This window comes from Drosophila mauritiana, chromosome 2R (assembly GCF_004382145.1).
Source record: "Drosophila mauritiana strain mau12 chromosome 2R, ASM438214v1, whole genome shotgun sequence".
Lineage (NCBI taxonomy): Eukaryota > Metazoa > Arthropoda > Insecta > Diptera > Drosophilidae > Drosophila > Drosophila mauritiana.
The window spans coordinates 4751968-4779729 of record NC_046668.1 but is presented as its reverse complement, the minus strand read 5'-3'; the positions used below and the strand labels follow the sequence as shown (position 1 = coordinate 4779729).

The window sequence follows — 27762 nt, the reverse complement described above, 5'->3', positions numbered from 1 at the left end:
TTAAACAGCTGATTGGGTCATTGCCTGCGTTCGATATGATTCTTGGAATTGCTTATTGTTAAAATCAGCGTGTGAATAAAGCATGAATACTTGAGATGGCTTCACAAATACATATGTACACAACTCTTGGTTTAACCCTTGACGAAAACATAAATACAAAATAAATAATATTTAAAATTATCACTCATTTGTTTCTATTTAGGAAAATTGTTAATAATAAAAGAGAGAGTAAGAGCGAACCATACACAGGTGTTGGTGAGCGGAACTCGTTCGGTTTGCTTATAACAAGAAATATCATAAAGGCATAAAAGTTTTTGGGTATGGGCAAAGCGGCACATTGGGAGACATGTATCAGCCACGTCGGAGTCCAGATAACGCACACCACGGAGCGCAATTAGCACAATTCGTTAGTGTCGTGGTGCCGGATAAAATCCGATGAGAGCGGCGGAGGCTTTCGATGAATAAGCCTCCTTATCTCGGCAGCGCTCTTTACTCGGAATTCTTTCCGACTCTTTCAGTAGAGCGAGAACCGTCGGTCGAAACACAAGAGCTTCACAAAGCAACTGCAGCGCAGTGCGGGAAAGCCAGTTTAAGACAGGAAGCTCAACACACGCAAACCGGAGTGATAATGGGTTGGTGGAGCAAGAAAAGCGAGACGGATCGCAAACAGCCCAGCCAGGCACTGGTGGTGCAGGACCCGCGCACACGAGTCCAGACTACGAGTGCAGCCACGGAGACGACCAACACGGCCGTGCAAAACTCGACCATAACGGACAGCAACAACCAGACGGTTACCTTTCTCACCACCCGCCAGACGGTGACGCACACGCAGCGGGCGCTGATCACGGAGACGACAACGCGACGCACGCCTAGTCAGGCGGAGTTAGAGGCTCTCTTCGCCCAGATGAGAATGGGCGGTGAGGGACCCTTTGGCTCCACCACCACCACTACAACGACCACCTCCTCGCGCTCCCGACCGCCCAGTTTGAACGGCGTCTCCTTTCGCTCCACACAGCCCTTTAAGGCCACGGCAAGCAATGCTGGCAAACGATCGAGCACCTTAGTCAAGACCGAGCAGACGACAGTGACCAAAAAGAAAGGGCACACGGTCACCCAGCACCTGGAGACTCAGAGAGTGGACCTCAAGGGAAGTCGACCTAAGGCGACCTGGGCGCCATTTTCCACTGCAAACAGTTCGGATTCCAGCTACGTCTCACCTTATGCTCAGAGGCCAAGCCTGGCCATAACTTACACATCTCCCTGCGTCAAGACACCAAAAACCACTAGCTCCACGTCCAGTTCCAGTGCCAGCTCCGTTACGTGTCCGTCCAAACCATCATCATCTGTCTCCTCCATTTCTAGCTTTTTCAAGTCAGCTCCCAAGCAAGTTGAGAAGCCGCCCAGTTTTATTGCAACTCCCAAACCCTTCATTAGTCTGGGATCATCAGGAGGCACCAAGCCGAAGGTCACTGCCGTCGCGCAATCCGTAGATGCCCAGGGCACGATTTCAACGAGCCTGGGTACCTCGAAATCAAGCCTGACCAAGAACAAACTCAAGCCCGCCCGGGTGTATATCTTCAACCACGAGCGGTTCGATAACAAGAATGAATTCCGAAAGGGAAGTGCCCAGGATGTGAAGGCCCTGCGCGCCACCTTTGAGCAGCTAAAGTGCAAAGTGGAAGTTATTACAGATGCAACCCTGGCCACCATTAAAAGGAAAGTGCAAATGTGTAAGTAGAGAAGTGTACTTTCTCGGGTTATTCAATTAATTCCTAAATTTTGCAGTGGAAACCAAGGACTTTAAGGATAACAGCGCTCTGGTCCTCGTGATCCTCAGTCATGGAGCGCGCCACGACCAGATCGCAGCAAAGGATGACGACTACTCTGTGGACTACGATATGGTTTTTCCCATTCTGCGCAATAAGACGCTTAACGACAAGCCCAAGCTACTTTTCGTTCAGGCCTGCAAGGGCGAACGCGAACTAGGGGGCTTTATGACCGATGCCGCCCAGCCCAATGGGTCTCCAAATGAGATCCTCAAGTGCTATAGCACGTACGAGGGCTATGTATCTTTCCGCACGGAGGAAGGAACTCCTTTTATTCAGACCCTGTGTGAGGCTCTCAATCGATCGGGAAAGACTTCAGACATCGACACCATAATGACGAATGTGCGTCGAGTGGTTAAAATTCAAACCAAGTAAGAAACCCCACGTGTTTATATATGATCCCATAAATAATTATTAAACTTTATTTTAGAGACCGCCAAATTCCATCTGTCACTAGCACCCTTACCTCTAAGTACGTTTTTGGAGATTACATTTGATCATAGATCTTAAATCCAAGACACGCCATTAAATATAAAAAATTAATATTACATTAATGTAAATATCACATAGATATACATAGTATATAGCACAAGCGTCTGGTCCACGTAGTGACGAAGCGTACCAGGAGAGGGCGATATGTACGAACAAATTTAAAATCTGTGATGGTTGTTCGATCTTAGCATAAAATAACAATCGAAAGGTAGCGCACAAACTAAAGAGGCAGTGCATGTGTGAGAGTAAAAATTAAACAAAAATTAGTCTTATGGGGGTCGGGAATTTTTAAAGGAAAATTATTTTCGGTGACAAGAACCTGAAAAAATGAAAAACTGTTTTTATATTTTTGTGGATTTTTTGAGAACGAGTCTAATGTATTATTTAAAATGTAAAACCGTGTAGTCCTTGAAATTTCCTAACTTTTATTATAGAACACATTTACCTAAAAATTTACGTTTAAATGTTATTATATATGTATGTATACCAATATAATGACCCTTTCTCCATACCAATAAATTTGTGACCGTTTGCAACCTCTACTTTAGTGTAATGGTACCAATTATTTAATTCAATAAAGCGAAAAGAATATGCATATGTAACATTCTACACAAAGATTCATATTCATGCATTTAAGGATTCATATGTTTATGCGCATTTTGTTGTAGATGAAAAGCGAAAGTCATATGTATCGATACATTTTAATATACCGATATTCATAATGGGCAGGCAATAATCGAATGACTTTTTGGTGATGCAAAATGGTTCTATCACTGCGCGGTTTTCTGAAAATCGGTGATGTTTTTAAGTTTCAACGAACATATTACTTCGAATTACTCACATATCATATCTATTTGTATACCCGTTAGTTGTAAGTCTTTTACTGTACTAAAAAGTATATAAATTCTTGATCAGGATCACTAGCCGAGCCGATCTAGTTTAATTTTATTTTACCTTTTTTAATTTTTTTTAGTTTTTTCTGTCTACATATGTACATTTTGAAAAATCGTCCTGGCACTTGTACCAATAAAATGATGTACTGCTCTGCTCAGCAGCATATAGAAAATATATGTTGTATTTTTTCCTAAATTTGTCATCTAAGAACCTTATATTTTATATTAACTGTTTCCATGCGCTTGTATTAATATTTATATATAGAAATCCCAGAAAAGTTAGTCGTTAAAACTTCAAGTATAATTACATATAGTGACACTATGTGCCTTTATCTTATTTTTAATATACATATTTGATTATTATATTTTCATCCAGATTGGGAATCGTTTATATTATTTACAATTACATTTTGATTTCCAAAATATTATTTGAGAACTTCAATGTAGTTGCACTTGCAGATCGAAGGGATAGTCTCTTGAATTAAGACTCTGCCTGAACAGTTGTGTGTGTTGCCATGCCACATCGCCCTTGCCACCAGTAAGTTTGGCCACAATCTTGAATCCAGTGGCATTTTCAACCGAAGCGCTTCCGTCGGTGGCATCGACAGTCACGCTGATTTTTCCGTCGCCAAAAGTTTTTGTCTCGAAAACTAAGGTATAGGACTTAACCTTTAAATTGGTCTTGCTGAAATCAAACGTCCAGGCAATTTCTCCGCAATCGGTGTCCTCCAGTCTAGCCAAATATGCCATTTTCCAATCGCGCTCCACTTTTCGAAATATGTTCTTTGAGGAAAATTGCGCTTTTTGCCAGGTCTTATAGCTATCCAAGACAGTGATGAGTTCTCCGTCTATGGATAGAAAAGTTAAAAACATTCTTAGTGCTGTGAATAAATTCATGACTCGCCTTTGGCATATCTTTCGTATGTATCGGTGGCACAGCTGTACCGCACATTCAGTTGCCTTTTTTGTAGCTCGGCTGCACTCAGATTGAAAACGAATATCTGTAAATACTTGAAAGGTCACAAACGGCCGGCAGCGCGTCACAGGTCAGCTCACTTACATTGGTAAAAGTGTGCTCCCCACGTGACTGTCGCCAAGAAAGACTTCCCGAGCTCCGGCCCTTCAGCTCGTTTTTTGTCGGCTTACTAAACAGGAAACGAGATTAACTTTAATTTCGAATAGTTTTCTGTAAATGCGTACCGCTCTAGCGTCAAGCCGATGACCTCGTACATGTTGCGCTGGCTGAGGAACAACTTTCGATCGGCGGTACAATTTTGCCGCCGCTTTGCTCGAATCGCGTCCAGCGTTTGCACCATTTCTTTTTCCCCGCACAGCTTTCGTAGGTGCAGAATCTTCTGGTGGTCATTAGTGTAGCGCCAAGTCACATCTTGGATGTCGTCTCTAGAGTAGGCAAGAATGTAGTCGATGGGACGTTTCCAGCCATGCTGGTACATCAGCGGAGAATCTACCACGTTCTCGGAGGGGTCAACATGCAGCCAACGCATCTGGGCCTCGGAGTACACCTCGGTCCAGACGTGATCAAAATGCGAGTGGACAATGCGGGCGTCGTAGTCGAGGGCGCGACAGAGGAATGTGAAGCAATTGGCATATTCTCCGCAACGGCCCTTACGGGAAACGAGGAGCTGGGAGATGTCGTTATAGCGGTAGAACTTGCTCTCCTGGCCGCAGCAGACGGTGACCTCCACCCTTATATCACCTTCCCGTTCAGTACGGCGCAGCTTGCCCTCTTCACTCCCACACACGCGGCAAGGTATATTGTTTACCCACTGGAAGAACTGCGTGTTGAACCAGTTTACCAGCTCCACAAGCAGCAAGTCGCGAACACATGGCTCCTTCTCCTGGCGCTCACCCGACGCAATTTGATCTTGGATGTCTATCAGTTTCTCGCTTGCCATTTCGGTGAGCTCCTCCACTGGAATCAGAGTGCGGCCAGTAGCCAGCAGCAGGTTATCCTCGTACTGCATGACTGCATCGGAATAAAGCTCTAGCGACTGCAGAAAGTTATTGTTGGTGCGCTAAAAACAAGCTTCCACATCAGAATACAGCAGAGGTCTATCTTGTTCGATGGCTGGCTTACCAACACACGGGGGAAGGCGATTCTATGACGATATTCCACGGAAGGCTTGATGAACAAGGGCGTGGTGCTGGTGGTACTTTGTTGAGGAGGACCTATTAAAATCACAGACATGATGATTAGGATGCCAGTCCTGCCCCCCAAAGACAAGCTTACTTTTCGATACTGTGCCGTTAAGCCAGGCAGTGCGTCTTTCGCTTAGCGCATCTCTGTACTTCTTCACCTGCTGCAGGGACACTTCGGTGGGCAAGGTGTAGGCGTTGGAACTGGGGGTGCGTACAAAGCCTATGGCTTCCAGTAACCTCTCACAGCCGGGCAAGGACAGCAGCTTTTCTTTAATAGCTTTGTTTTCCTGCCGTATGGTGCGGAACATGGAGTTCTCCGGCTGCGCCAAGATGTTCTCCAGCAGCACTAACAGAATGCGGACCGCTTCCAGGTAGGCTTCCTTTAACCCTCGCTCCTGCTGCTGCTGACCAGTGGAACGGGTCTTCGGTTCGATCTGGTGCACGCACTCCAAGTTGATGTCCACCATGTTGATGACTAGCTGCCACTATCAGATTGGTTTCGTTGGTAATAGGGGTGGTCGGGGGATGAAAATCAGGCAGACACAAAGGGTTATGGTGTTGAAAAACGCGGTTAGTTTAGCGAACTGCAAGCGATAACAGAAGAGGTGTTTTTTAGGTTTTTTTTTTTTGTTGAAAGAAGCCAACCGAATTCCACTAGCGCACATTTTCTTTTCCTAAGGTTAAGCACAACAAATTTCTATTTTACAATATTTGATAAGAATTTTACATATGTATATCCATACTTGTTTACGGGTTATTCCAGAAAATCCCCTCTTATAGAAATGGCTCAATCAATTTCAGGTGTTTGAAAAGAATTAAATTACAATTTTTAGTTACGTTGTTTTTTTGCGTCAAAATAGCGCACTCGAGTTAGATTTCAAACAGCCAATTATAAGAATAATTTGTATATATATTTGTCAAAATCCAACTAAATTCATGTCCTGTTAATATAAAATTTATTTAATGTTGATTTCATGTAGGAACACAACACTTTTCGAAATATCTTCCTTAATATCTTAATGAAAAATTTTTCACAACTTATCAAAACGCTCTGTAAACGGTGAAATACATTTTGAATGATAGTGTTATACAGCGGTTCATAACATGGACTTCCCTGTGGTGCAAGTACAGCATTTGGAGGTATTTTCAAAAACCTTTTGGGTGCATTTTCGGAACACTGCATAATTTTTAAATGCATTTTTCCAGGATTCTTGGCTCATGTGTAATTTGTTGGTAACGTCTCAGTATACCAATGAATAAAAAATTTCAAAATAAGTACGCGTGTTCCATACTTCTCCGTTTCCAACTTATCGACGAACATTTATTGTTGGTGTATACGTAAATGAGTCACTTCGGGATTGAAAAAGTCCATAATTTTATGCGTATATGGTCACACTATTTTTCAACCACTTTAACTCGAAAAAGTAGGCGTCGGTCAATTCAATCTTAAAGCGTCTGTCATTGTGCTAAGTGTGCGCAGCGGATAACTAGAAAATACTCCTACATATTTCCAAAAAAGGTAAGACTCCTGCCCAACACTCTTTTCGTCTGTGCGGTCATTATTCCTTTGCTGGAAGGGGGCGGTCCTGTCTGCGTTCTTTTCTGCGTTAGCCGCTGTCCTGTCTCCTTGTTTCTAGTGTACACATCCAGATTTCTTTTCACTTGCAGATCCAAATAAAATTTCTGCAAAATGTGTGACGAAGAGGTTGCAGCTTTAGTGGTCGACAACGGATCCGGCATGTGCAAAGCCGGCTTTGCCGGTGATGACGCACCGCGTGCCGTCTTTCCTTCGATTGTCGGCCGTCCACGTCACCAGGGCGTAATGGTAGGAATGGGACAGAAGGACTCTTATGTCGGCGATGAGGCACAGAGCAAACGTGGTATCCTTACCCTGAAGTACCCCATTGAGCACGGTATCGTGACTAACTGGGACGACATGGAGAAGATCTGGCATCACACTTTCTACAACGAGCTTCGTGTGGCCCCGGAGGAGCACCCAGTCTTGCTTACTGAGGCTCCTTTGAACCCCAAGGCTAATCGCGAGAAGATGACTCAGATTATGTTTGAAACCTTCAACACCCCGGCCATGTATGTTGCCATCCAGGCGGTGCTGTCTCTGTACGCCTCCGGCCGTACCACAGGTATCGTGTTGGACTCCGGCGACGGTGTCTCCCACACTGTGCCCATTTATGAGGGCTACGCCCTGCCGCACGCCATCCTCCGTTTGGATCTAGCCGGTCGCGATTTAACCGACTACCTGATGAAGATTCTTACTGAGCGCGGTTACAGCTTCACCACCACCGCCGAGCGTGAAATTGTGCGCGACATCAAGGAGAAGCTGTGCTACGTTGCCTTGGACTTCGAGCAGGAAATGGCCACAGCCGCTTCTAGCTCGTCCCTGGAGAAGTCGTACGAGTTGCCCGATGGACAGGTCATCACCATCGGAAATGAGCGATTCCGTTGCCCCGAGTCGCTGTTCCAGCCGTCGTTCCTCGGCATGGAGGCCTGTGGCATTCACGAGACCACCTACAACTCAATCATGAAGTGTGACGTCGACATCCGTAAGGATCTGTACGCCAACACTGTGCTGTCCGGTGGCACCACCATGTACCCAGGAATCGCTGACCGCATGCAGAAGGAAATCACTGCATTGGCTCCGTCCACCATGAAGATTAAGATTGTTGCCCCGCCAGAACGGAAGTACTCTGTTTGGATCGGCGGCTCCATCCTGGCTTCGCTGTCTACTTTCCAGCAGATGTGGATCTCGAAGCAGGAGTACGACGAGTCTGGCCCCTCCATTGTTCACCGCAAGTGCTTCTAAGCAGTAGTCGGGCTGGGCGTGGTCGTTCCTCATCGAACACACCCATTGCAGACGAAGGATGGGAGTCAGAAGTATTGGGCATGAGTACATTAATACCGGGAGCAGGCGCACAACACTTTCGCTCCTTCAGAAGAATGCATTCTATTCACTTTTATACATAATTGTACACGACGCATAAGCAAACCATATTGTGTTCTATTCGAAATTCAAGTTCATATGCACATAAGCATTTACAAAACTGATTCATGTTTGGCATTTCCATTACTTTCATGCATTCCTACATATGTATTAAAAGCAAACTTACCATACCACTAAAATACTTGTAACCGCTTCTTAATAATAAAGCGACGAAAAGAACTGAAAATTCCTTTTGTCTTATTCTATTATTTTTTCCCCCCACCAAAAAGCAAACATTTGGCTGGCATGAGTAAGAGGCGAGCTGAGACCGTGATATTCCGATGGCTATGTGCTCATTCCAGTGGCATGCAGTGGCGGAGGCGTCAGATAAAGCGCTAACCAATAAGGCATGCTGCTCTTGTGTTTAAGTCAGATGGGAGCAAGCATCGGTTTGCAGGAAGTGCCTTGATAAGCCAGTTTATGGCCTGCGATTTCTGTCGAATCGGATGTATGTACATATGAGCATAGGGTGTGATTCAGTTTGGACTCGCTCCGCTTATCACCCGACCCCACCCAGTCTTAGCGGTATTTTACGTTGATTGATTGCGAGTGAAGCAAGTGAAACGCCAAAAACAGCTGCATCAGCGTTACCTTATAAGGAAATAGTGGAGGAACACCGCACTCGCACTCGCACTCGCACTGGCCACTGCAAATCGAGACCAAAACAAAGCCACATTGTTGACTCACTCACGAATGTTCGGAGTAGTTTTCGTTGTCATCAATTGGCATTGTTTGCCCGATTTTGTTGATAGGTGGGGCCCGGCGCGCCCCATCCGATTATCAATTGGGGGTTGAAACGCAGAGAAATACATTTGGGGGATCCCTAGCAAATCTGCTGGTGATCCGGACAAACGCGTTGACCAAATTTAATGAACTGTAGCCAGAAAGTAGATTAGTAAGCAGAGCGCCTGCGTCGATCGTCGATGTCCATATATGGAGGCCATCATAGACTTTAGTCACTGCGGCAAATGCCTAACTTTACTGCTGTAAACATTATATTCTGGGTTTCTACGTTGAAAGCTGGCTTTAAATAAAAGTATTTTCCAAAGCCATCGATAGAAAGATTACTATTTGTTCAATACAATTTCATTACTTTAAAAATAAGAATATTTACACAAATTTCGATTTGAGACAGTTATCAACATTTTATGGAATGTGTCATACTACATACTTGGGTAATTTGTATGTTTTAGTAGAGATAGCAAACATAGTGAGGTCAGCTAACTATAACTAATAAAATCATCAGAGGTTAAAAAAAGTAGGTAGGAAAAAAAAATTTTTCCCGCCTATGTCTGAATAAAAAACAAAATGATTTTCAATTGCCAAATTAAATTTATGCATGGATTTGTGTTAAAAATAAAGTGACGGTACATTTTGCGGACTTTGTTTATTGTAAGGAATCAAGTTTTTTATTATTTTTTAAATATTTTTCTTATAAATCAACACTAAAACTGCAATCATAGAATAACCTCAAAAACTGAGTGTCTTTAAAACAAGCCTGTTGCGTTTTTTTTTCAGCCCCTCAATAGATAAAATAATGAGAAAACAAATTTGAGTTTAATTTTAAAGAATTTTATATTTATAAATTATAAAGAAATTTATTTTCTTGGTTCTAAATGTACATGTTTTCGTATATGTATATGTTTGTTTAAGAATAAGCTGCATATTATGTTAAGGTTACAAATTACAATTAAATTCTAAATAAGTAATTATATGGATTTAGCTATTGGGCACTGCAAAGTATCCAGTAGCTAGCATATATTTAATGATTGGCGTTTGTGTTGCTTTTTCTATTTGTGATAAAGCATATAATGTCGTTGATAATGTTAAGTGAGAATTGGAGTAAGACACGTACGTAATGAATTAACTAAAAGTGAAACATTTTTGTATATTTGTGTGCTGCAAATATCGTTCTCAGGTTGGCCTATCAACTAAAGAAAAGTTGGGAAGAGAAGTATGTTTCGGCATACTTCAATAATGAGGGTCTCGGCATATGAAGGTGTGACTATACGGTTGTATGTATATTTGTATATAAGTGATCATATATATATATGTGTATACGCGTAAATATATGCTATATGCGTTATATAAATAATAATACATTTGATATATTAATCGAAATATACGACAAGGATGTCAAAGCGTATCAATCCGACCAAGTGCCAATATGTTTGTCATAATAAACAAGAAAACGAATGTTCCAATGGAACGTCATTTGAAATTGCATTCCACCTCAGCAACTATTTACCTTAAATGCTAATAACATGAATCGTATCGGTACCTAGACAACCACAGCCAACGGGCACCAAACGGGGGCCCATGGACAAGTTGTGCAGCAGTAGAAAATCTATGCAAAACAAAATTAACTTAGTAAGAATTGTCCGTTCTGGGATGCCTGGCGATTATTTGCAGCTGTCTTAATTTTCGTCACGACTGCTGGCCACGTCCGTGACTTCGAAAAGCATTTATCAGTAGGCCTGCGCCTCTTTGTAGTCGCTCTGATCAGATGTATAGAAGTCTTCCAGTTTCCATTGTAGCGTCTCAAACGTGGGTCTGCGCATTGGGTCCTTGTGCCAACATTCCAGCATAATCTCATACAGGCGTGGCTCGCAGTTGGGAGGTTGCGGCATTCGATAGCCGTGCTCCACTTGCGTTAGCACCTCGGCGTTGGTCATGCCTAATCGAAACGATAAGCCGGATTCGATTACTAAGAGTTTGAGGCTAGTCAAAGGTGACTTACCTGGATATGGTATGCGTCCGTAGGTGACCAGTTCTGTGAGTAGAATGCCAAAGCTCCAAACATCCGATTTGATTGAGAATTTGCTGTAGTTAGCAGCCTCTGGAGCGGTCCATTTTATGGGAAATCTGGCACCTACCCGGGCCTCGTATTCGTCCTCCTTGATGAGCCTGCACAGTGAAGATTTGCGTTATTGGGGCTAGTTATGTCTTTTTAAAGCCGTGTCTTTACCTAGCCAAACCAAAGTCGGCGATTTTGACGATGTTTCCATCGCCTACCAGTACATTGCGCGCCGCTAGATCCCTGTGAATATAATTCTGGGACTCCAAGTAAGCCATGCCAGCAGCTATTTGCGCTGCCATATCAATCAGAGTTTGCATTTTGAGGCTACGACCCTTGCCTGCAATGGCTAAAAGATATTAAAAACAAAAATAAGCAATTGTCATGACATGATAAGCGAGCGGTTGGTTGGTTAACGTTGCGTGGCATGAAAAAAGGTGTTCAAAGTGTTTGGTTCTTATTGTTTTTATGCAAAGCGTCTTATTTTTTCCTAGGCTTCCTTCCTAGTGGCATACCTTGGAGGTATTCCAACAGTGAACCGTGCTTCATTAACTCTGTGATAATATAGATGGGCTCCTCAACAGTGCAGACAGCGTACAACTGTATAAGCTTGGTGTGGCGCAGTTTCTTCATGATCTGGGCTTCCGCTAAGAAATCCTTGGGGTCCATTGTGCCTGAAATCCAGAGCAAAAGTGATGGAACCGATCTTTAGGCTTTAGCTCGACTGCAGACTTACCAGATTTCAGAGTTTTAATGGCCACAGGTGTTGTGTTGTTCCACAGTCCCTCCCAGACATCGCCAAACTGTCCGGAGCCCAGTTTGCGCACGAATTTCAAAGATGTTCTGTCGATCTCCCACTGATCGCGAGTGCGGTGCGAAAGTCCCTCAGTTACAGGCTTCTCGATCTGCGTTGCGATGGTTACATGGTGAACGAAAAAAAAGATAAGTAATTGCTTTGCACATTTTTAGGCGCAGTACTGCACAGCTTGGAGAAATGATTGTGCCAATTGAGTAATGATTGTGTAGCGTACATTTAGGCCTTATTTACAAAATAAAAGTATGGACTTTATTAGCTGGGACGGATGTGAGTTAATTGCAAGGCTTTCATTCTGGTTAGTGTGCGAAACAGTCAGAGTTCAAAAGAATGAATCAGATTTATTCAGTATCTCAGTATGAATATCTTTAATCTGGACATTAAGAGAACATTTAAGAGATTGCGCCTTGATGTAAAAGTATATTGTTAAATTTAGTACTCGCTGAACTCTGACTGAATACACTTGTGGGTCACCTGAACTCGGCATTAAGTCGATTGTACTGTGATAGATCATGAAAGGTTAATTTAATTTGTTGTGAGGGTATTGATTGGCAGTGATAGAATAACTCTCGTTCTTAGTAGTATTGTGTTAATGGGTAAAAAACACACGCACATCTTAACGTCTTAGATAGAAATCCTACCTCAAAGACACCCGAAAAAGAATTTGTCTTTTTGTTTTGATTATATTTAAGATGGTTAGTAATTGTTTTGTATGGTTATTATTATACACACAATTTTGTGTTAATTAAAGAAACATGAAAGAAATACAAGGAAAATTTAAAACAGTTTTTTAGTATACAGGTGTTGGGCATTTCGAAATGAACAAACCAAGGCATAACAATGTCAAATGCAAATGTTGTCATCCCACGCATCCAAACATTTGGCGGCAAGTCGGATGTATAATGCGCGATTAAATCAAAGCAAACAATGGCTTTAAAGATCACATTTCCCTGTCGGCTTACCTGGACACACGGCTTGCAGAGGTTGACGCACAGGCCATCCGAGTCCTTCGAATAGTGCTCCACCAGCTCCTGAAGGGTTCTGTTTTCGGGTGGGACATAGTGTTACTACGACTCCGGATCGGCAGGCCCGATATAAACACTCACCTGAATGTCGTGCGCCTGGCGATGAAGAAGCCGCCTTCGTCCAATTGTCTGATGCGATAATGCTTAACCGTATCGCCATCGCGCACTGCAAAAACATTCGTACACCGCAGTAATAATTTTATGTAATATAATGCACATTAATGCTAATTGAATGCCTTGTTGGGCACGCACCTGATAGCGAGTAGTCGTTGTGACGGCTTTCGGAATCTCGAATTAAAAATGCACCGTGCTCGTTCTCTGGCAGTAGAAGTTTTTTCTCAGCCTCAATGCGTTTGATTTTGCGGAAGTACCAGCTGCAAGTAAAGCGAAAAAACAGAGAAGGAAATTATTAAAATGCAGGCAAGTGTAACATATGCTAAAAAAATACATTGATTTCTTTACTCATAAAATCGTTAACTTTATTAAGGAAACCGCTCTATCAAGGTTGCAATATTCGATTTCAGTTTCTCTCGCCCCAAAGGATTGACTAAGAGCTCGCGTGGGAGGCCTACAGATACTGTCAACATATAAGTGACTTATACTATGTGTATTATTGATTGAGTACTAGATCTCAATCTAACTCTACGAGCAACGATCGAGTACTTGATCTCAATCTAACTCTACGAACAACGAGTGAAAAACTTTTTCATCATATAATTCAGCATTAACATTGACATTAACAAAGAAAATTAACTGTATGTGGTTTCATGCTTTGCTCTTTAACTATTCTTCTTTATTTTCGTTGATGCGGCCGCTGGAGGTGGTCAATTAAAAGATGTGTGTGACGGGTATGTTACATAACAGTCCAATTCGCATTTTGGAGTTCGTGACGAACGCGAGATAACGGATGACGATTAAAGCGTTACCAAATATGTGTCAGCAACTCGTTGTCGGGAATCATGGAGTAGAGATATGGGCATGCTACTATGTGGGTTAGATGTTCCCCAAATAAACAGGGCACAATATACGGGAACATACAAAAGGGGTTTGCCTTCATATGAGTCTTGATAAGTGAAAGTTGACTTTGGGTAATGATCTATTATAATGAACAAACGACAGATTTAAAAAACCGAATGATTTAGCAGAACTCCACAAAAAACTAATAAATCATAACCGCACTCCTCGACAAGAATAATATTAAATAATAATAATTATCATTTAATCAAAATTTAAACCAAATCAGTCAGCGCAGAAGATCCGTTTGGCAGTAAGCCACGAGAACTTTACTCTTTTAAAATCTACACTGGAATTGACCAAGTAAACAGCATCTGAAGTGGAGTCTTAGAGCGAGCCATTCAGATTGCGCAGACCGATTTGAAGGTATTCTTAACAGAACTTGTCCGTCGCAGTCAAAGTCCACGAATGAACGTACAATCTTAATTTTATGTTTGAATCTCAAAGAGGAGAGCTAACTGGTGTTCTTCTGATCGTGAGCACCATTTGACTTCCACCAGCAAAATTATTATCGTCCGATGCAGCGATCACTTGCAACAAAGTTGTCTCACAATATGACAGTCCACAACACAACGCGTCGTCCGTTAAGGCTCCTCCTGAAGGAAAGGCGAGTTTGCATACGTTTTGATTGATGGACCATGGTCAGGCGCGTATGGGATGAATCCTCGCCAGCACGTGTCTATTTGGTGAGCGTTTACTAGAAGTCATTAAATGGTATGCGACGGTGCTGATCAGCAAAGAGCCATTTCACAGAGACTCATCTGGCCTGGTCGACTTTGCCCGGTGTGCTATGTCCATTTATGTGCATGCACGACTTTCATAAATGTGCAACACGATTTAATTACTTACAAGACAAGTTGTCGACGGGAATGGTATCCTGCCGGAGCTGTTAGGAGCAGCTAATGCCGATGGCAAGCCGATCCAGTCGGATGAGATGCGCAGGCATCACACGATTCCCTCGATCGACATTTATCCCCACGAATACGGGTTGCCCTTTTAAGCATGTTTGTATGTATGAAAGGGATTTGGAATGCACAGTTCAATTTCTTTCGATTCAGTGAACCGACATGGTCATTTTGGTCGTTTTTCAAGTTTGTTCTAGAACAAGGTTTCACTTATATGTACACAGGCTGCAAACGCCAACTGTATAGAAATCAAACCAAACATGGCGCAGCATGCCAAAGCGAAAACTAAATGTCCGAGCCAAGTGCGCATGCGCAGCTTCCATAAGAGCTATGGTCCGTGGCTCGTCTTACAGCAAGTTGGAGCTATTTTTAAACACAGCCTGCGTTTTTATTCGATTTTGTCTAAAAATATGTGCAACAACGCACGAGGCGTGGGGCATTTTCGTTTTTCCTACAATTTTTCTACGCCCGAACATGGCTTTAGGCCTTTTTTTTGGCCATGGGTAATGGAACAGCAATGGCAAGATGCATGTACGATCTTTGTCGTAACAAGTTTGGTTACTTTTAGACGGCGGTAACATTAATTGCACTTGGGCACATGCACTTTTGAGTTAAAATTAGATTAACTGGTGAATCGATCCACTATGTGCAAGTCCCATACAGATGCCTATGGCCCATAGGGAGTTACGCGAAGTTGGCCCACGTGACAAACGTGGAGTTTACTTGATTTTGAGGCCCATTTAAGCCTGCTGGGCACAGTTTCTTGTAGCCGTTTCTATTTATTCGAACCAGGCGCACCTGTGCCGGGACTTACTTTGGCAGCTTAACTGGAATAAACAACGGTTTGGCCTGGTCAGCCGCTTTTGGTTGCTCTCCATACCTTAGTTTGGCGGTGCCCTAGTGAAATTCACTGAAACAGGTCATGACGCAGTATACGAGACACAAGTGCCTTCGGTTCGGTTAGCAACACCATGAGTGTGAGTGGGAGGGAGTTGATAGGATATACCCGGATTTGCGATGATCTCCAACATCATCTGGTCACAATGGAAGATCTCCAAGCCATCTGACTATTTCCCGTATAGCTTCAAACCCATCTTAACCATCGCATATGAATTGGAGTACCAATTTTATTGGTCGAGCTGCTACGACTGCACTGCCACTTTCTTTCTATAATTGGCTGCTGAACACAAATACTCAATATCTGCTGAATATTTCCCATATTTTTAAATTTTCCGTCTAGGTAATAAAATTAAATTTTACTTGTAGATCTCATTTTATATTTTTCTAGAAATTGCTTTACAGACTTTCAAACGAACCTTCTGCTACAATAAAATATGGCCAAAATAGCGTCACTGAGGAAAGCATTCATATAGTGACGATGGCGACTACTTCATATAAAGGAAGAAATGGTAATCCGCTGTGGTTGTCATAATGCGTAATTACAAATGAAAAGGAATTGTAAAATCTAAAGGAAAACTATACATCGGTTGAATCATTTTTTGTGAAATTCGCATGCTTCGTTTAAAAGATATTCCATATTCCATATTATCCACATGTGTGGGTAATTCTTTTAATGGGAAATAATGTTGGTTGTTTGATTAACTGAAAGTGAAATTATTTTTTCGTGTTAAACAGTTCGATAGTTTAAGAGTTTTGGAAAACGACGCAATCTAGGGTGAACACCTACAAATCGCTATATTTTCTATTCTCATAACAGCTGATCCGCTAGGCATTTCAAAATGCTATGATTTTCTAATCTTTTTTATATAAATATAACAGATTAAATCCAACTCTCTTTTAGAGCAAGGCATTTTCTATCAGCACATCTTTCCAAAAAAAAAAACATTTGGAACTAAACAAAGAGACCTCTGAGCGAGGTAAAAAAAAGAGAGATGCTTTAAGCACAGTGCCTTGAAATAAAGAAAACGCATTTTATTTACTGGCTCGGCAGTTTTGGCCGTTTGTGGGTGTCGTCGTTAGAAATTAAAAAATTAAAACAACCTTCTTAAAATTTTTGTAGGCTCGATATGTTCAAGTGTTTCTTGTTTTAACAACAAGAAAGAAAGCAAGTCAGCAAACAATTTAACAGTGATTTGTTTTATTCCATACGAGTAATAAATATTGTCGCGTCTTGAATCAAAATCCAAAACAGCAAAAATGTTTGATCTCTAAGCAAGCAGATAGATACACACAGGCATCTTTTCCTTTGTTTGAGCGCAAATATAAAAGCACTGCCTCCTATCTATTGCTTAAAAAAATGATTTCCGGTATACAAGCTTGCCAATGCAGCTACTGTTGTTAGCTATCCCAAGCCTTGGATACGCACTCGGCAATTGACAGTTGTGGACCACAAATGGGTTGGCATGTGTCTATTTTTAAAACCAAACCAAGCCAGGCCAATTCATGTTAAAGCGATTGGAGCCACACATAATTGTTGAACGGCGCCAATTGCAGTGAATTTCCAATGCAATTTCATAGCCGACGACGGAGCCAATCGGGACATGATGGTTAAATAAGCTCAAGCCGCAATGCATAGATCGAATAATAACAATGTGCCTGGTCAAATGCAGTTTTTCTTCTTGGCTGTGAAATGCGAGCTGCTGGACTGGGTTTCATTTAATTGAGCCAGACTCGGTACGCAGCACTTGCTGCACAAACTCCAAATCAATGCAGACCACGAGCAGCTGGAAATGCAACCAGTTCGGTGCATCTAAAAATAAATATGCCTAGGCTTGGCTTGCCTGCCTCCTGGCGTTTGGTGGGGCCGGAGCAGTAGATTTGGTTTTCATGAGTAAATAATTTGGTAATGCTAGGCTTGACTTTCGAGGGGGCTCCACAGTCGAGTCGATAAGTACTTTTCCAGAAACGTCCACGACGGCCATTGCCAATCCTTATAACAATGCGTTGAAAAAGTTGCAATTATTGATTTCCGGTCACGCTTCTGCTTATTTATTACTATAAGGAATCTTTTGACACGCGAGAGTAATCCGAGATCGGTTGTCAAATTTTCGAGTTGTACCGCGGTAATTTGATAGAAATCAGAATCGTTTAGAACAGACTGCCATTGTATGTAACTTTTATCGCCCACAGTCCAACACGATTTGAATGTTCGTTCGAGACTTTTTACTGAGTAGCTTGTGACAAACCAGAACGCATGGGAACACGACACATTGAAATGGGTTCCGTTTGTCATTTCTGGGCAGGTCAAATAGAGGGTTCCGCTTCAGAGCATTCGGAAAAAATAATCATCCCAGCTTTCTTTGCGTATACTTAATATCAACCTGCACTCAAAAAATTAAAGTGTATTTTTGCATTTAATTTAATAGTAATGGTTGCGCGCGTATTTAAATCACGAATATTTCTGATCAAAGTACAGGTAGTATATAAATTATAGATAATTCATAATCATACATTGTAACTACAACTAAGTAATATATTATATAATTCAGAGTGAATTTTGACAGCATTCTTAACTGAGATGACGCCTGCGCTAACATAAACCACGGACTGACCGGCCACAGAATGTGATTGACTTTAGGTCGGCGGATAGGTAAGTATTTAAACAATGGAGGCGAGCATAGCTCCCAGACACACCTAGTCTATTTTCTGTTGTTCTGGATACAGTTCCGGCAAAACATATAAACGTATATACTTTGTTGGACGTACTTAGTTGTTGGTATTTGTCACTGCATGGAAACTGCACTTCATCAAGAAACTTCGAATGCGTTGTACTCCTAATGGTTTTTTAATTTGTGGGATATCCTATCACTCATACTCAACCGTAAAGTTGTGTTGTGGATAATCAAATGAGTGACAATGCCATTGAAACGACTGAAATTAGTGGGGCTGATGGGAGTTAAAAGATGTCGCACTGCTATCGTAAATTTGTTACGCAAACAAATTCACGGAAACCCAATACGAAACAAGAGAGAACGGTGTAGTCGAGATATTGACCGAAGTACGACTAAAAATCTTGGGTAATTACTAACTTCTAAGTAATGGAGTGGTTCTAACAATTGTTGGTGTATTGTAAGATGATTTCTGCATTATATTTGCTACCTTTTAAACTAAAATTTAACTAAAGTCTTTCACTAACTGCATTAAACAAAAGTCGTAGAGCTGAATGTTCTTATATCTACATGTTTTGCACAGATAAAATAACTGCAGTGCAATAAAACCAGAGATAAAGAATAGTCGATTTCCTTAATTATCAGATACCCTCTACTAGGCAGCTTTTGGAGATAGGGTGAACAATTTGTTTTTACGAAAAACCAATGGAAATTGGCTTAATAAACTTTTCAAAAGTGTGGTTGTGGCAGTTTTGGGTGATTTGTGGTGGTGATATCGTTTTGAAAGAAACTAATGCTTTGTCGACTTCAAAATCAGCATGCTTTTAACTTTCTAGCTATTCTAGTTCCTGAAATCACAGCGTTTAACGAAAGGACATACATTATACTTCCTTCTACATGTTGCATACTTTTCAACGAATCTAGTCAACCCATTTCTTTACTAGTAACCGGTATCATTACGTCTCACTTCATTTCAAAAGTTCCCCCGCTCTCTTATATATCTTTGAATATCCATATTCGCCAGGGATGGGAGTCATAGCGTTCTTTCTTCTTTTAAAATACTTACGAAGAAACAGGCTCACAGTTGAGGTAATTCTAAATCCAGTTTAGCATTTTAAGATCAAAACTAATGTAAGAAAACAATTCCACTTTTTGTGGCCCTAGAGCTTATTACTTTATTTAGGAATTCAGCTGATGTTTAGGAATTTTTCAGCTGCTCCAACAGTACAGTTTTGATTGGCAATCTGTCCCTAACTAGACTGCTAATAAGTTGGGTAGCCAGTATCAGACAACTGGTACTGGTTCTGGGGAAAATCAATCAACAACAAAGGTGACTAATGCCAATTGGAAAAAAACGTTTTGCCGTTGAAGTCGCATGAAAGCAAAATAGCTGTTATTATAGAGAAACCTAAACAAAGGCGAGCCAAAATCACTGGCTGGCAGTTTACTTCGCCCAAAACGGGAAGTTCGGATGTATAGAACCCTAGGTTTATGGCCGAATGGCCAGATATGTTTGTCCTTCGCTAACCTCTCCTAGCCATCGACGCATGTCTATTTGTCAGTCTGTTTGAGTGTTGTAACCACATGTGTGATTGCAAGTGAGTGGAGAAACGTTCGAGCACGTCCCAACTAGCGTTTTAGCCTGCTATATTTGGCTATCGAATGAACACCCGAACTTATGAGAGGGCATTTGCCGTTTATTTGGCCAAAGAAGTTCATTAAGCGACGAAAGTCGTGGCAGTTTGGCTTTTATTAAACGATAAGCAAACATTGTTCAACACATTTTTGAATTATTACCCTCCTTCGCTTCAAATGCTGCTCCGTGCCAAGTGGACGGGTGGGCGGTGGAGCCGGGATCGGACGAAGAGGAAGGTGCCATTTGTGTTGACTTTTGCTTTTGGCCTGTGCAAGTGCTTCAGTAGCCCGATTTGGTATGGCTCCGGCAGCACGTGTATTGGACATTGCTCAGACATTATTTCTGCTCGCATTGATATGCAAATACCAAACTTTGAACCAATTTGAAACGTTTTGGCCTTGAAGTGCCTTTGTTTCACGAATTTCTGTTGCAGTGGAAAATTTTGGCATAAGCAATGTGGGCGGTGGAAATTTCATCAATTTTTAGATTAACAAGAGATGTGTAGCTGTAGCTGCACAGTTAAACTTACGATTTTTCATTTAAAAATTCACCGCGCGTAAATTCTGATAGACGACGCGATTTGCCTTTCTTGGCCGTCGTCAATGATGTTTTTCCGAAGCACTTTGTTGTAGCTGGGCTTTGATCGATTACACTTAAGTGCGCACACGTATGAGAGCCGGAGGCGGAGCAGGCGGCGGGGAGCGAGCGGGACTTCTCTATGGCGGTCAGCGGAAGTTCCTCGGTTGCGGGGTGGCAGGTGCACTTCAGAGGAGTCTGGTTAGACCAGCGACGCAGTGGCTGCCGGCTAGTCGCCGGCGACACTATTTGAAGGCAGTTGTCCAGAGAGTGCTTTTTGGCAAGTGGCGTTTGCTGGCGTTGCTGGAGGCAGCGGTGTTGCTTAAGGCTACGGCGCGGACGCGGAGGGGATGGCGACGACGCGGGCGAAATGGCCACCGAAAGTGAGATGGCGTCTAGTGAGCTGGACTTGGTCAACGCGTTGCGAGTGCACATCTGCTCCTCGCTGGCGCACTTCTCTTCTGGGTCCTGACTGTGCTCCTTCTCAAGCCCCCGCTGCTGGGCTATAATGCGTGTGTAGAGCTCCTCAGAGTCCAGGGGCAACAACAGGTTGGTGACTCCGATCCGTCGCTTGGCCTGAGTGCGTTTTGGTTTGGTCTCCTCCTTACCGGTCGCTTCCTGCTGATCCTCGCCAGAGTTGCGACTATAGCTTAGGATGTTAGATAGACGGCGCATTTTGTTTGGCTTGTTAGATTTTGGTGCTCCTTGCTCCTGGACACTCTTTTCCGACTGATCCGTGGGCGGTATCTGGACGGGCTCTACCACCTGGCTGACCACGAAGCGCGTTGGCTTGGCCAGTGGTGGCTTGGTATCCGGTTTACTTTTGGCATGACCCGCATCTATTTTCACGCCCTGCAGAATATCATAAATCGTTCCATATTTGTGAGGATTGATCGTGGAGACAGTGGCCGAAGTCGCGGAGCCGAGGGTGCGTTTTTCACGTTCCCGCCTCTGAACGATGTCATAGATGATGTCGCCCGAGGATCGCCCTCCCTCCAGAATGGAGCTGAGGCTTTTACGTTGCCACGGATCGCTGCTTTGCGAGGTCTTGCGGTGAAGAATCTCATATATGGTGCCATAGGTCATGTATTTGTCGTATTTTTGGTAGATGTCATTTTTGCGCTGGATGATATCGTAGATAGTACCGTAGACCAGTTTATCGTAGATCTTGAAATTGCGCCGATAGTAGGAGCTAGAGTTGTCGCTGGTGTTGCTCCTGTGAAGCGGAAGCTTGCCACAGACCGCCAGCTGTTGCTCCTGTGAAGGCTTCATTGGATCCCGAGCACAGTTCTCCTTGTCAGTCTTTTGTTCTTTGGTCGAATGCCGGTGCGGCAAAAAGTAGCTGGCAAAGCTTTTACGCTGCCGCGAGTTTTGGCGTTTTATCAGCGATGTTGCCGCTGTTGCGGTTGTGGGTGTGACCGCAGCCGAGACGGGAGGCTGGGTGTTTGGGCATTCCAGCGGCTCAATTTCGTTAACCAGTCGCTTAAATTCCTCGTATGAAGTGCGACGTTTGTGCGCCTTGGCTCGCTCCTTGGCCGCAAATTGATGATCGAGAATCTGCGATAGAAAATCGGAATTCTTTCGCATCGCCTCTGTGGTGGAGCTGCTCACTAAAGTTTTTGCTGTTGCGGTTTTTTCTGTTGTCAGATCGACTTCGGCAGCAGCGCCTTTTTCACCATCGCTGTTACCGTCGCCGGTATCCATTTCATCAGTGCTGGCGGCAAACTCGTTTGCGCAATCCGGTTTGCCCCTTACACCCCGGCTGTCTATATTTTCTTGTTCTGAAATGGAGGAAAGTGGGATCACAGTGCTGCTGGCTGTTGTTGCGTCATCCGCTGGTGCTACCACCGGCGGTGGCACGGTAACTGATTTGGATGCTTCCGCGGCGGGTTCAATAAACATTGCTTTGAATTCCTCGTAGGATTTTCGGCGATTTCGTGACTGCGTCAGACATTCCTTGTAGTTCCGTCGGTCAATTTTCTCGCCGATCGCCGACGATGTTGCAGCTTCGCCTAAAGGTGCTGCTGCTTCGCCTAAAGGTGGTGTTGATTCGCCTATTAGTGTTGCTGCTGCCGCTGCCGCCAGGGCATCCAATTTGTTCTGCATCTCCATGAAACCAGAGTCCATGGAACTGAGGGTGCTGGTAGAATCAAAGCTGGTTTTGCGGCTTGAATTGTTGCTTCCGGGTATGCAGGGCTTGGCCGGAGTGGCCGGCGGAGTCTCCACCAGTGTGTTCTCTTCATTTGGGGCGCACAGAAGATCCACTGCACTTCCGGCCTGGTGGCTTACATCCCCCGCCTCAGCACACACCTGCGCCTGGTCGTCGTCAAAGCTGATCAGATCGCGTCCGTCTGCAGGATGTGAAGACGGCTCCTCAAGCACGACGGCTAGCATAGCTGAGGTTGGGACCTCCACAGTCTTTGTAATGCTCTCTAATTCACGATTTTTACTAACAACAGCGTAGAGAGGTAGAACTGTTGCTACCGGTTTCGCGAGTGCTGTTTCTGTCAACGATGTAGATCTCGCCGTTGTCGGTAACAAACTAAACGCTTCACTGCCGACGATCGGTCTATTCGCTGGTGTGGGTTTGGAATTTGGATTCGAGCTCGGACTTGGAATCGGCATCGGAATTGATGACACCTCTCGGCCTCCGCCCACAAGGCAAGCTGGGGCCCCCCCAGCTATTGCTAGTGCTCCTGTTGCTGTAGTAGCTGGCATGTAAGTGCTGCGATTATGAAAGATTTTAACACTGTGCATGGGTAATTTGTGATGGCGTTGGGTGCGGTTACGTGCGATACCCATGGAAACGGTGCCATGCTGCCTCTGTCTCTGCTGTCGGCGGGCGTACTTGCTGGCGATGCTGCTGACAGGATCCAGTTGCAGCTGCCATGTAGCTGGATCGTTGACCGTCTCGAAGTCGCGGTTTCTACCACTGGCGTTGCCACTTCCACTGCTGCATGTCCTTAAATAGCGCTGCAGGCGACGTCCAGCGCAAGTGAGTCCGGTCCGCTGTTCGTTCATGCACTTGGCGCAGCACAGGAACTCGTACAAAATCTCTCCTGGCGCCCCACCCTCAGCCAGTTCTACACTGGGTTCAACATCTGGGCTGGCTTCAGAGGTGGACGAGTATTTGGGATCGAGCAGGAACTCCAGTTGAGCGGCGGCGGCTGCAATCGATTGTACGGACGAGTCAAGCCCTCCGTTTACTACACCTGCTTGCCTCGATCCATCTGCCTTGCTGACGGGCATCAGGATATAGGTGTTCTTGGAATTCTTTGGTTGAGCCAATGTACTGGGTTCACCAGGACTATTAGAGGTGTTTGACTCCTGCTCCACGATCGAGCTTTCAATGCTAAGCCCAGTATCCAGCAGAGTAAAAGTACCGTCCGAGGGGAGTATGAGGCGGCCCTCAGCGGCGGCATTTACCAGCTCCCGGAGGGCATGGACCTGTTTCTTGGTCACATTTCCTTGCAGCTGAATTCCGTGCAAGGCGAAGGCTGTGGGCTTGTTGTTCACCGAGTTGGGATCGGTGCACCACACCACGGGCATGGCCGTCATGATGGCTCCTTGTACAGATTAATGCGTATAGCGGCTGTTAGGAAAGAAAACGGTTGAGTTCTTGGTAATTGGAGAGATTTGATTTCTTTCTTGGGATTTCTTTACTGTTTTTGTGCTTCGCTGATTGGAACATCTGAGATATTTTGAGCTTGAGTTCCGTTTATACTGACTTTTGATGTACAACGAAGAATGTTGTGTGACCAAAATATTTATGTAAATAAGAAAAGTTATTCGTTGTGCTGAAGGTAGCCTTGAATTTGATTATGAGAGGATTGGTAAGGAAAAAATGTAACATATTTAAATTCTTTGCGGCGTGGACATGAAAAGCACAGTCAAGCCGTTAGAAATGTTTTGTGATTTGAATGCGATGGAATTAGAGCGGATTGCCGATCACGTATAATTTGTGGAATGTTTAATAAAAACACGCAAGAACTAAACGTGATAAACATACCCAAAATCGAACCAAAAAGTAGTCTTCATTAAGTGTTGAAGTGTACTTGTCCTTCAGAAATTGCAATGATTACACAATTGAAGAAAAATAAACGAACAAATAACAATATCTCCATTTTATACCCAAGTATCACCTAATAAAATATCTTGTCGGTGTTAGCAACCAGTTTTTGGATCCCATTTATTAACTTAGAAGCATGTTAGAAGCACATCGCTGCATGCGATGGAATTGGTCGTCAGATCACGCGGTTATTTACTTGGTGGCCCTTGCGAGATTCGTAGGCAAATTGTGAGCAGTGTCTGAAGCTGTCTTTCGGCTGATCATTTAGTTTTAGCTATTTGTATGCACAACAAAGATAATATTGTCCACCTCCCCCTAAGGTCGACTCTCTTTTCTGACTTAAAAGTTACGCTCGAAGGGAAGGCAACAGATTGATGCTGAGCCGACAAAATGAACTCTTGAGACAGAGTGGTCAAGTCATCGATTCGAACCAATGGGACTCATGATGCTGGACATCGTGCAGACAAATCACTTTCGATCTTGCTATATACAAGTGCGCTTGTTCTAAATTGTAAGTATATTGTCGCAATACTGCCAGAATGAGAAAATGTCAATGTCAACAGAAAAACGCAAAACAAACTGAGGAAAAAGCTACCTCAAGTGATTCTACAACAAGATATCTGAAAGTAGCAGAGTTTTTGCCAGTATTAAGTTTACTTAATAAGGCGACTTTTTCTTAGCTGAACTTAAAACAGACATCAAGCATGGGGTTTACTATACACACTCATGGCATACTAATTTTCCGTATCCATATTTGTACATGTATATTCTTAATCATCACCACTATACGAGCCTTTACTCTGTGAAATTTATCTTCTTCAAAGAAAAAAAAATTTCCATTGCCTTCGAATAAATGTCAAGGCAACAAAAACTAAAAGCGCAGCAGATTTCAGATGCAGATTCTTTTGATACCTGCTAAGTAAAAGTTTATTTTGAATGGTACGTATGCCCATGCCAAAAAACATTAAAGATTTTCCCTAATAATCTGGGAAGAACCAAGATAACTCTAAACCTTCGTGAATATTACATACAGTCCATTTGCAATTTGCTAACAAAGTAAGGGGTAGCTGACAGTCAAGTCACTTAACGATGACTCCGACATTTTAATACTCGAGTTTCTTAAATACAAATAAACTTCACATTCAAGTGTGCTATATATCTGATATCAACAATATCTAAATAATAACATTAAAATAAAACAGCTGATTTAACGATAAACACCAACAATAACCATAACAGCAACGACGTTGTATAAAACCAGTTGAACCCGTCTTGTTTTCGAAAGGCTATTGAAAGCTCTGCTGCATATAGTAATCTATATCTTTTAGCAGTTTTTGTCACGAGTCGGACGCCAAGGACTAATATTGTCGTGTACCAAGAAATTATAATTTTATTCCTTACTCGAAGATAACAAGCAAAACTTAGATTCGTTGAAATTCGTTGTTCATAAAAAAATATATATATATATATATATTCATGATCAAATCATTTCCTGGAACACTATGCATTTTTGCAACAATTATAAAACCATGTAGATATGAAAAAGTTTTCTTTGAGGTAAATACTTTTACAGCCAACCTCTAGCGAATGACAATTCAAGACGTTAAAGAGTCGAAGGTAGACTTCCTGAGGAATCGGTATTTGATATTTTAAAAATATCTTCAAAACATTTCAAAAACATTATTAGAAAATCGTTGTGTTTTATAAGATTTTAGACAGTAAGTTGTACATAAATTCCAATTTTTTTTTGTGTTTGGTATGAAGAACACACATCACAGCGGCGGCCTATTATATATATATGCTGATGGAGTACTCGATCATAGTTTTGCATAGTTTTTCTTACTAACCGAGTATTAACTGAAAGACTGCGGTACGTTTATCCCTGAACAAAAGCTCAACTCACACCGAACTTGTTGACTGACCTATGGTAACCGATTCGAAACATGGTCATTACAAAATATCGCTCGATGTGTTTTCGGTTGCTTGTGTGGGAGTTTTTTTTTTGATGGTAACGCGTGCCAAGAAAACTGAACAAGACGAACATAATAACGGGTATAATGAGCTGCAGAGCGAGTGGAATGGAGTGCGATTGGCGAAGTCTTTGTTGTCGTTGTTTCTGAAAGGTAACAATTGCACTCAAAGGTACTACGACCCAAATTGAACCGGTTTAACGTTTTTTATGTTTGTCTGCTTTTTTGTTATTTCCTTCTAGTGCGCCAATCCACAACTAGTAAGCCTCGAAAATCAAACACTAACTCTTTCTGTTGCCATTCGACATGATGGTTTGCAGCCAAATCTGTGAGCGAGTATATGTTGCGTAGCCAATAAAAAGTGAATCATGGCAAGAGAGCGATAGGAACTAAGAAGCTGTGTGATGCCGACTACTTTATAGCTTTTGTGCGTACTTTCTCCGTGAGTCCAAAAAACTTAATCCAAATAACATTGGGATTCGCCTGCTGCTGTCCATTAATGTGGAAATCAAAAGTAAGCTATTTGGCCAGCAAAAACGTAGCCATTGACCGACAACCTCAACCAGTACAACAAAACTTATGGTAAAAAAAGTTTGGCTTTGATTTTATGACCGTGATTTAGGTCATTGCACAATGGTGACGAGACTTAGTTTAGTAGCCACCATTCCCTTCCACCCATGGAATTCGACTTAATTCGAAATGTCGAACTTTTCATATATATGATTTTAATATCCGTTAATGTTTTTAAAGAGAGAAACTAAAAGGAATTGAACGTCCTTCACATCCATCAAATATATACACGTTTTGTGGCGCCAACACTCTTAAAAAACAAGAGAAAACAGCAAAGCGAGTTCTTCGACTAACAAATACCCGTTACTTAAATAAGAGAAGTGCAAGGAAGATGCAAATATCCAAGTAAGAACTTGGCTGTTTCCAGAATTGCACACATTGGTTTTATTTTATTTAATGTATTTAATAAAAAGTGCGTTTCAAACTTCTAACTGAAAACAATGTGTCG

General features: G+C 42.7%; 4 protein-coding genes across 7 annotated transcripts in view; 2 read left to right on the top strand and 2 right to left on the bottom strand.

Moving 5' to 3' along the window:
• The first annotated feature begins 354 nt into the window (after positions 1-354).
• Positions 355-2860, top strand: LOC117136469 (uncharacterized serine-rich protein C215.13). Its single transcript, XM_033297401.1, has 3 exons — positions 355-1730; positions 1786-2197; positions 2257-2860. Exons 1-3 carry the CDS (start codon positions 458-460, stop codon positions 2321-2323), a joined length of 1752 nt encoding a protein of 583 aa, XP_033153292.1. The 5' UTR covers positions 355-457; the 3' UTR covers positions 2324-2860.
• Positions 2861-3510: 650 nt separating this feature from the next.
• Positions 3511-5941, bottom strand: LOC117136468 (peptide-N(4)-(N-acetyl-beta-glucosaminyl)asparagine amidase). The gene is made up of 6 exons (XM_033297400.1): positions 5463-5941; positions 5310-5401; positions 4412-5247; positions 4272-4356; positions 4116-4212; positions 3511-4059 (listed from the first exon to the last, which is right to left on the bottom strand). The coding sequence occupies exons 1-6, from the start codon at positions 5836-5838 to the stop codon at positions 3650-3652; spliced, it is 1896 nt and encodes a 631-aa protein (XP_033153291.1). The 5' UTR covers positions 5839-5941; the 3' UTR covers positions 3511-3649.
• An 836-nt stretch (positions 5942-6777) lies between these two features.
• Positions 6778-8554, top strand: LOC117135957 (actin-42A). The gene is made up of 2 exons (XM_033296551.1): positions 6778-6890; positions 7040-8554. The coding sequence occupies exon 2, from the start codon at positions 7062-7064 to the stop codon at positions 8190-8192; it is 1131 nt and encodes a 376-aa protein (XP_033152442.1). The 5' UTR covers positions 6778-6890; positions 7040-7061; the 3' UTR covers positions 8193-8554.
• Positions 8555-10363: 1809 nt separating this feature from the next.
• LOC117138579 (tyrosine-protein kinase Src42A) overlaps positions 10364-27762 on the bottom strand; it is a 30769-nt gene continuing 13370 nt past the window's right edge. Inside the window, exons 2-10 of one of the 4 annotated variants that reach the window (XM_033300753.1) lie at positions 20659-24297; positions 13258-13379; positions 13087-13171; positions 12943-13021; positions 11903-12071; positions 11682-11840; positions 11338-11506; positions 11110-11276; positions 10364-11046 (exon numbers count right to left, since the gene is read on the bottom strand). In XM_033300753.1, the coding sequence (XP_033156644.1) occupies positions 10838-11046; positions 11110-11276; positions 11338-11506; positions 11682-11840; positions 11903-12071; positions 12943-13021; positions 13087-13171; positions 13258-13379; positions 20659-24263 (4764 nt within the window). In that variant the 5' untranslated portion in view covers positions 24264-24297 and the 3' untranslated portion in view covers positions 10364-10837. Of the gene's footprint in view, positions 11047-11109; positions 11277-11337; positions 11516-11681; positions 11841-11902; positions 12072-12942; positions 13022-13086; positions 13172-13257; positions 13380-20658; positions 24298-27762 lie in introns of all 4 variants that reach the window. The other 3 variants (XM_033300752.1, XM_033300754.1, XM_033300755.1) reach the window with 3 other exon arrangements.